The sequence below is a fragment of the Semicossyphus pulcher genome, unplaced genomic scaffold (genome assembly GCF_022749685.1).
Source record: "Semicossyphus pulcher isolate SPU_LCO1_2020_fin unplaced genomic scaffold, fSemPul1.0.p SCAF_28, whole genome shotgun sequence".
NCBI lineage: Eukaryota > Metazoa > Chordata > Actinopteri > Labriformes > Labridae > Semicossyphus > Semicossyphus pulcher.
This window is the reverse complement of record NW_027211702.1, coordinates 7090216-7100000: the sequence shown is the minus strand read 5'-3', so window position 1 is coordinate 7100000 and position 9785 is coordinate 7090216. Positions and strand designations below refer to the sequence as shown.

General features: G+C 46.4%; 1 protein-coding gene across 1 annotated transcript in view; it reads right to left on the bottom strand.

Moving 5' to 3' along the window:
• The window catches only part of ror2 (receptor tyrosine kinase-like orphan receptor 2), a 49831-nt gene that overhangs the window by 13324 nt on the left and 26722 nt on the right, over positions 1 to 9785 (bottom strand). The window contains exons 2-4 of the mRNA XM_069677348.1: positions 9289 to 9360; positions 2086 to 2373; positions 1821 to 1851 (exon numbers count right to left, since the gene is read on the bottom strand). Of these exons, the coding sequence (XP_069533449.1) occupies positions 1821 to 1851; positions 2086 to 2373; positions 9289 to 9360 (391 nt within the window). The remainder of the gene's footprint in view (positions 1 to 1820; positions 1852 to 2085; positions 2374 to 9288; positions 9361 to 9785) is intronic.

The window sequence follows — 9785 nt, the reverse complement described above, 5'->3', positions numbered from 1 at the left end:
CAAACTTGCTATAAAACTACAAACAACAAAAACTACAAATCCCTCCAAGAACACAAGAGCAGAGGATTTTACAGAAGACGATTATTTAACAGTATTTTGTCTGGATGGATATCAGACACATTTACTCCAGTTGGAATATATGGCTGAAGAACTCAGCTCAAGACTACATTTACCATCAACACTTATTGTACATCCACATAAAAATTCTCTTTAATAATCAAAGATTCACTAAAAGCCGTTCCCAAGAGTTCGACGACACTCTGAACTACAAACTGACTCTGGGGACATTTAGTGAAGGGGAGGTGCAGCTTCTGTTGAAAACATTTAGCGGTTAAATCACACGTCCCACATACGGAGGCTCAGTCCTCGCTGCGGCGGCCCAAGGTGCGACTCCCACCCTCAGCCCTTTGCCGCGTGTCACACCCTCTCTCTCTCTTTCCCTGCTTCCAACTCTGTCCTCTCTATAAAGAAATGTACAAAAGGCCAAAACAAAGGGGCGAGAGAGCGGGCGAACTCTGCATTAGTTTGCATTCAAAACCAGACCAGGTAACGTCTCTGTGTTAGAGGTTTATTTAAATTTAACCACAGAAATAATCGGTGACGTTGGCCGTCGCTAATGCAGGTTAAATAATCAATCCTACTCACATCATTTTAACACCTCTCACGGCCCACCAGGAGGACACGGCCCACACGTTGGGAACCATTGCCATTTAACAAAATAAGATATTTATCTGGAAGAACTGATTCAAGTCAAAGAAAAGTTGACCTTTGACCTTTTCGATATAAAATCTTATCATCTCTTCATTTGATCTTATTACACATACGTTTAAATGTTGTCATAACTAGCCTGTGAATTCCTGAGTTACAGTGGATCACAGTGACCTTTGACCTTTGACCACCAAGCTCAAATCAGTCCATATAAATGTCCCCAGCTGTAGATTAAGGACATTAGATGACTCGTCTTGTTGGCGGATGAGATAATCTCCCTGACAGAGTCTCTGAGGAACGGTCGGTCTGATGAGGACATGACTCAGCATTCTTTCCAGACCGCGGCTGGAGTCTGACGGCTGCTCGGCTCGTCTGCTCCAGCTCAGAGTCCTGACGACTCAGAGCCACAAGAGGAGGAGAGAAACTGCTCGTCCTGCTGCCCTCATGCTTCACTTTCATCCTCTACTGCAGCAAAGCACAACAATAAAGGTCTGAACTCTTTCTATTAAACCTGTGCAGGTATGAGGGTTAGCCGACATGTCTTAGCATGCTCTTTTTAGCTTTGGGCTTCTTACGCCACAAACAGGCATTAACACTTTCAACACCTCCGAGGATGTTTAGTAACCTCAGTCAGTTCCTGAATACCAACGTTTGACTCACCCTCACCTCAGAAACGTTTAGCTCGTCTGACAGGCTGTTAGCTACGATCATTACACTTTGATCCTCATCACAAGATCATTCTTTAACCTTCACAGGAACCACATTTGGGCAGGGCTACATGTGATTGACAAGCTGTTACCAAGACAACCTAAAAATGTGGGTTGTACTAAAATACACTGAGTAGTTTTTTTTCACCTTCTGTGGGTTATATACACACCCTGATAACTATGCTAGCTCTAGCAGTAGTGGATAGCTCCTCTCCAGCTCCACCATCTCGACGCTGCTGGATCCAAAGAGCCAAGATGGCAGCAAATAATGCAAAACACAAGGTGCCATAAAGGTAGTCCACAAACCGATGGGCATACAAGATTACCTCTGCAGGTGAAGTTATTCTAGCTATTTTAGCGTTTCCTTTCAGACAAACACGCTAATGTATGAAGGTGTTCACTTACGGTTCATCTGGGCCATGTGTGGGCATCTGTCCTGTGGATCCAAAATACAAACACACATTTAAAACTCTGTCAACAAGCTCATAGTTCATATTAAAGACCTATTATTATAGAATTATTATATTATTATATATTGTATATATTATTATAGTGTGAAAATGAATCAAAGGAACACTTCAGCTCAGTGTTTCTAGCCTTCATATTTGACAGTGTTGAAGATGAGCTACGTTACAATCATGTCAGTGTATAAATATAAATGTTCACTGACCCAGTTTGACATAAAGGACTCCGGTGGCAGAGATGACCTTCAGTGGGCTGGAGGCGAAACACTGGTAGTAGCCGGTGTCGGTCGTGTCCAGGTCCTGGATCCGGAGCTTGGACCCCGCCTCGGTCCTACGGATGGTGATGCGCCCCTGCTCCTGGACCACGGGGGCGTCGTTCTTCAGCCAGCGGATGGTGGGTCGGGGGTTCCCTGACACTTTGCAGTGCAGCGTGGCCGTCTGACCCTGGAAGTGTGTGATGTTGCTGAGCGGCTCCTGGAACTCCAGGAAGTAACCTGCGGGACAGGAAACACGACAGGTCAGGTTAAAACTGTGAACAGATCCCAACGACAAGATCACAAAAAAGAGTTTTTGGTCGGTGAATATCGTCCGTATGTTTGGCTTATACAAACATAGAACCATCTTACATAGAACACTATGTTTGTGTGTTTATTCCAGTGATGAACAGTCTTTTTGCTTTAGTTCCAAATACAGCATTTTGCTGCCAAAAATACACACCAGACCCCAAATCTTGATAAATCTGTTGATAAAAATGTGCCCTGATAAATGCACTGTTTCCTCTGGTGTGGTACAGTTTGCAAAAAAACAGTACAGTGCCCAGCTGTTTTCAGATCGATGAAGACCAGGAGGAAAATCAGGACATAAATTCCTCCAACCAGTCTAAAGAAGTGGACGTGACATCACTGGTTTGTGGACGACTGTTTTAGAGCTCTTTGCACTGAGGCTGTCACCATCTTGTTCCTTTGGAGCCAAGCGATCGTATTTGGATGAGAGGGGCGATACACATTGTTACACCTCTATCCAGGTAGCCCCGCCCTAATATTCCTCCCCTGCTTAATGATCTCTGTGACTGTAATCTCTATTCTACATTTCTGTGTAGAATCTGTAGGCTGGGGAGTGGATTTATGGGAAGGCAAGTGTTCTGATTTCCGTTTGTACTACGCTTGTGGTCCGAGTAATATTGACCAATCACGTATCAGCAGGCTGCGGCGTATACAGGAAAAACAGTCCGTGTGGAGAGCAAAAGCAGGCGGAACGTGATCCACCGTAACGACATCCCGTCAGCGTGATCTGACGACGATTCAGCTTCATATTAATCTCTGCATGACAGCTAACAGCTAACAACCTGCTCTAGAGTTAGAATTCAACTTGAGATGAATTCCCTTGACGCTGTGTCAGGAAAGCCGTTCAGCATTCAGATTTCACGACTTCCCTGAATGCATCATAAATGATGGCTCCGCCCTCCGTCTCATGTTACAGTAGTGTTCTTCTCCTCTTGAGGACAGATCTGACAAAGCTTCATGTTGTTCCTAATCTGCATCATGATGTTGTTCTTTCAGCAAACTGAAGAGCCGTTAATTAAAGTCGATCACGGTAAACGATGCAGCACGCGCAGAAGGAAGTCATGACTGGAAGTCGTTCATCGCTGATCGCCGGCTACACGCCCGGCATGTTCACCGTCGTCCCCAGAGGCTAAATCGCTGTCAGACTGCAGCCTCTGAGATTGCTGTGGCTCTCAATGGGAGCATCAGTGACTAAATGAACATCATGCTGTGTTGAAGAAGACTTGAAACTAGAGATTGAAAAATAAACTCATTAGGAACATGTTTACTGAGGGAATAGTTCAAGAGAGGAGGAGGTACCAGTGGAGTCGCCCCCTGCTGGACAGTAGACAGAATGCAGGCATCAAACATTTCTCAACTGGCTTCACTTTAGAAATCAGGAGGTTACGTTCAGTCTGTGGTTGCAGCTTTTCCTCAGTGTTTCCTTCAGAATAAACGAATAACTGTGGCTGGGGGGAGATATGTTTTAGATATCTTGAAGCTTAAATTACTGTCAAATCAGAAGAACCACAGTCACTGGAAGGACATAAAGCCAGAGAACGTCTCCCTCTCTTTCTGTGTCTCTCTGTAGAACATGTCAGTATCAGGAGACCCTTCTAGCTACAGCCATCAGGTAAACGAGGGGTGAAGTGAGGAGAGACGTCCACTAATTGATCACGGATGGCTTCATTCTCCCCGACGGATCAGAAATGAACACAAACCAGATGTAATGAAGGTCCGTCCACACGTCCCCGGGATACCTCGCCCGCCGCGTCAGTTTCAGCGCTGAGGTAAAGAAAGTGGATAACGACCTTATCCTTGAAGTTGTTTGCAGTTAACCGTTATAAGCTGCTCAATACATTTCTTTAAGGCTCTACTTATGGACACAAAGGTCTCTGTACATGTGCTCCAGGCCTGTGCATTATTGTACAACTCCCTTTAAATAGTTAGAATTAAACATAAGGTAATGTTTATATTATAGTTGGTTATTGACTTTGCAAGATTCTCTTAAATTGCTCATTAAAAAGTAATTAAATAGCTGCTCGAGATCAGTTTGTAGATCAGACATAAACAAGAGGTGACAGCGCGTTTATCTGCGGGTGATGAGGACAAGTGGATTATGTGAAGCCGACATTCCTGCTGAAGTAAACATTTTGTTCCTGTGTCCTTCGTTACAACAGACTCTGTTTCTGTGGAGAAGCTGATGATAAATGATGTTAATCAGAGGACTGCAGCAGCACATGTGGTCAGATCTGTGCTGTCATTAATAAGAAATGTACATTAATACAGAACGTTTACATCACACACGCGCTTACAGTTTGTTGTCGCTTCTTTCATCGTATTTTTTATGTTCCTGTTTATGTTAATAAGAAACTCTGAACACATCAGCCGAGCGTGCTCAGGTACACAAGGTGACCACATGCAGGGTTCACGCATTGCAAAGTGTTTCATCCTGACGGTCGTGGTGTTTCAGGTTGTAGCATTGAAGGCTGCACTTCCTCTGGTGTCCACTTGAGGCTGTCTCCAGCAGTGAGTCAGTCCCCATAGAGCCCCATGTTAAACTTTACAGCAGAAATAAACATGTTTACAGCCTGGTACAAAAAACAGTTTGGGTCTCTATAGCTCATTTCTCTCTTCATGACAACTGTACGGGGAGAGTCTTTATACAGCTCACCTGTTTACATTATATTAAGGCTTAAAGTGACGCAGCATTAGGGGCGGGGCCTCTTTGAGTGACAGGTGGGGTCACCTCAGCTAATTCAGTCACTGAACGTAACCTCTGGGCCGTGTTTGTGCTGTTGGAACCTTTTGGAGATTTGTTCATGTAAATATCAGACAGATAATCTTTCTCTAAAAAACTCTATCACCATGACTAGAGTCTCAGTCTGTGGGAAATGTGATGTTTAGTTAGCTAACTAGCCCGCTAACGAATGAGCCACGGACACAGAATGTTTAGCTTCCTTAGCTCTCGTCTTCTGACTGCAGAAAATCCAACATGGTGGAAACTCAAAGTCCGAATTCAAGGATTCAAAAAGGCAGTCGGCAAACCAATGTGTCACTGTGGCTGCATCCATTATTTATTCAGTCTGTGTGCTGAACAGATGAACCAATACACGGACTGACCAACTTTCCCCCCCACTGCCGTCCTCTGGCCCCAGTTCAGCGCCCCCTCAAAGACTTGATTAGAGAGCACATGCTTTGGTTGTGCAGGATGCGAGTGAGGCCGACAGCAGATGAAATAAAGCTGGATAAACGGCCTTCGGTGATGGAAAGAGAAGCACAGAAAAAGAAAAAAACAAAGGTAAACAAGGACAAGCGTAAAACGTTAGCAGGCCACGAGAGAGCGAGCGGAGAAGAATGGCTCTGCTCTGTTTTTCCTCTCGGTGCAGAGTGACGGGGGTGGTGAGAGCTCCTCAGACCTGAAGTTTCAATTAAGCTCGCATGTGAATACTTGAAACTTTCCCTAAACGCGTCCCAAGAGACGTCCAACAGCCGTGCAACAAGCCAAACTAAATATGAGCGTTTCTGTGTCGACTCTCAGAGAGACCTACTGGGGTAGAGTAAGAAACAATGCAGAGGTTTCAGAGTAACGAGCCGATCAGAGCTGCTGATCTGACACAGGAATGTTTGACTCTTTGTGAGGATCACTGTTGGTCGGGCAGATGACTGTATAAGGACATAAAAGGGACGTTGGGGCGCAGAGACATTGATAAAAACGCTCACACACACTTCTGGCTCTTGGTACCATCTGCACTCTGAGTTAATGCAATGGAAACACGGATCCGTGTGCCCAGCTTCCCCTCCCGGCCGCAGCAGAGCTCTCCACAGAGCCGGCTGCAGATGAGTGATGTCACCGAGCAGCTCTTTAATTATAACGTCTTCATCCCTCATTTAAGGATGTTCTGCAGCTCTGAGCGAGTGAATCAGTGTGAGGGCAGGGCAGGACGAGTGAAACAGCTTCAATGTTTCCTAAAATAGTGATGAAACGCGAAGGACTGACCTCTTGGGACTCGACGTGGCTCTGCAGTTAGTGTCATCTCAATCATGAGATCAGTGAACAACACAGCCGTACCTACGTGTGTCAGGCTCACATGAAACGCGTCCTCTTCAGGGCGGGGTTCTGGATTTCAGTCATTTCATGGAATCAACCAAATCCCTTCAACATCACCGTTATTTGGTAGCAAACCTAAAGAGTAACTCACCAGCGTTACAGAGCCAAGATCTAATCATGTTAGTGATTGGCTGACTAACATTAGATGTTGTTAAGGTGTGCAATGCCTCGATGCCTGTAGGCAAACTACTGATCCCATTCAAACCCCTCAAACTCCTCTTTATGATCCATGCTGACCTCTTCATCCCTTTGACTCACTCATATCCAATGAGCTGCTGCGACTCTCAAGGTGCACCCGGGGAAGGACAGTCCCTCGGAATGACATCTCTCCGTTTGCAGACGATGTGCTTGTGTTCACTTATCAACCTGTGACCCTGAGAAGGCACTGGGGCAGTTTGCAGCCGAGCCTGCCGCAGCCGAGATTACAGTCAGCACCTTTGAGCGTGCAGCCAGAAGACGATGGATTGCTCCCTCCGGGTGGGGTATAGTTACTGCTATGAGCAAAGGAGTTAAGTATCTTGTGGTCTTGTTCATGGGGGAGATCAGCAGACTGGTGTGTGCAGCGTTATACCAAACAGCCCGGGTGGAGAGGACTCTAAGCTGGAAGGCAAAGCTTTTGATTTTCCACTCGACCCTCACCTGAGGTCGTGAGCTCTGTGTAGAGAGATCGAGAATGAGATCACAGAGCGGCAGAGGTGATTCTCCTCCGCGGAGTCGCTGGGTTCAGCCTTAGAGAGGGTGAGGAGCTCAGACATGCAGAGGGAGCTCAGAGAAGAGCTGCTGCTGCTGGTTAGGGCATCTGATTAGTTTGCCTCCCAGGCGCCTCCCTTTGGAGGTTTGCCAAGCATGTCCAACTAGGAGGAGACCCCGGGGCAGACCCAGAGCTCGCTTTAGGATTATATATCTCATCAGGACGAGGAACACCTCGGCTGAATGCTGCTGGGGAGGGGGACGCCTGGGTTCATTATCCTGCTGCAGCTTCGACCTGCTCCCGGATCAACGGGAGAAAATGGATGAATGAACTTATTTATACTCATGAATGGTTTGGTGTTTGTTAGTGAAGTAACTACAAGCATCAGCTGTGTTGACGCACTGACAGTCTGTGGATGAGGCATCAGGCTTGGCTTCCTTCAGGACGACTGTTTGCTGCCCGTTCTGACCGTATTATTGTGAATCAGCACTTCAAAGCTCTTATCAGTCACCATTCCTTCACAGAATGTAATGCACCCCTGCAGAGATAAAGACGGCATGCCTGCATGCACGCTGGCCCACTTTCAGCAATCCACTGGGTGATTCAGCCTTCATCGCTCCTGGTCTGCAGCCAAGCCACATTGTGACTCGCAGAGGACTTTTATGGCGGCACAGCTGTCTCAAATATCAAGGCTGAAGTGCTTGATTGATTAGTCCAATCCCCGAGAGATAGAGGTAATGAAAAGCAGCTTTCTCTCAAAGCCGGCTCTCTGGCACGAGTCCAAAGCCCGGTCTGCTCGGACAACCGGCCTGTTTGTCTGACAAACGAGTTCACAAAAAACACAGCACATGTCATGTTATAGAAAACTAACTTTATGAAGTAAAATCAAACAGTTTTCTTCCACATCGATCGTGTGAGCTTGACTTCTGTTCACCTTTAATATCAACAAACCTGCTGAATGCTGTTTTACTATCTGGGCCGAGTGACGCCTCAATCATTTCTTTGTGCATCTAAAACACAGCGTACGGACACACTTGGATATGGCTGGGAAATATTTTCATATATTTTTAATTTAATAAATTACAGCACACCAGATAGCTTCAGTAGAAACTCTGTTAGTGTTAGCAGGAGCAAAGACGATGCAGAGTTTGAGTGTGACTGCCCCAGCAGGGTGGCCTGGGCAGGAGTCATTTCCTGGCTGCACACTGGCCGACGTCCCCCCTCATCCCACGCCAACAGGGTTAAAACATATCCGAGTCAGCAACCTGTGACCACCCTTACTGCGCTTAAAGAGGCGACATTTATGAACAGTGTGCCTGAACTGCTGCTAAAATAACGATCATAACGAGGACAGAATAATGACACACTGAGCCGCGCTGAGCTTTCTGCTTCATATCAAAGAATAACTAAATGAGCGCTGAGCGCTGAGCGTTCCCCGGAGGACTGACGCTCAGTCCTCATATTGTACTTTTCCATTACTCTACCCTGGTATTAAACAGACCCTGCTGCAGCGACGAAGCCTTCTCTTAAATTATAACATGACTGATGGCAGGAGGCCGCGCTGAACGCTGAACACCCACGGTGATGCCACATCCTAAAATCCAGAAGCTCGACTCGTTAAAAACCTGTTTCTGCTCATTAATGAACTCTTTAATACGACTGGAAGGTTTGATTGTGCTCGAAGGTCACCAACACTCACTCCTGCAGGAAACTTAGCTTAGCATAATGACTGAAAGCTAGCTCACTCCTATCAACTATCAACAACAGCCTTACACAATGTTTCTCGTTTGTTTGATACACAGACAGTTGGTCAGCTGGTCAGACAGAGGATGAGCACCGCCTTTAGTTACGGCCTCTGTGTGAGCAGAACGCTGGCAGCCTCGGCGCTGCGAGGGGACTCCGGGAGCCGAGCATGCTCACTGTGGTCAGCTGATTTTATCAATAATACCTCTGTATGTTTGTGTATTAAACTGACATGCTGCATGTAGATGAATATTTAGAGGCGTCAGTAAGGGAGCGTTCAAACTGACTTCACTGTAAGAAATGAGACGTATGTTTGTCTTACCTTCAGCTGTTGGTGCAGCTCCACTCTGAGCTTCAGCCACACCTTCTGAATCCACAGACAGACCAGGATCAGCTGCAGGGAGAGAGGACACTGTGAGTCCAACCAGCGCCAGAATAAAACAAGAAACAGGTCTGATTCACAGGCGGACCTCAGAGGGTGAGCAGGTCATTATAAACAGCTCAAACAGTTACTAACAGTTGTATATCCCCCTTTCCCACTGAAATTAGCACGCTGACAAGAGTGTTTCAGACCCGGGAGGACCCGCTTACTGATGCTGATTGTGGTGGTATCCTCCTGGTCTCTTTTTGTTGCTGCATCACCGACTGACGTCACAGACAGGGTTAGTAACCAGTGAAGATGTTACGGTGGTCAGGTCTTTATGTGTCTTTATGTGTCTGTTCATTCAGTCTGTTTATCAAACTCAGCGCGATACATTTGGAACGATGTTCGAGCGCTGCTCGCACGGAGACGGGTGGAGTTTGTAGCTGAGATGACGA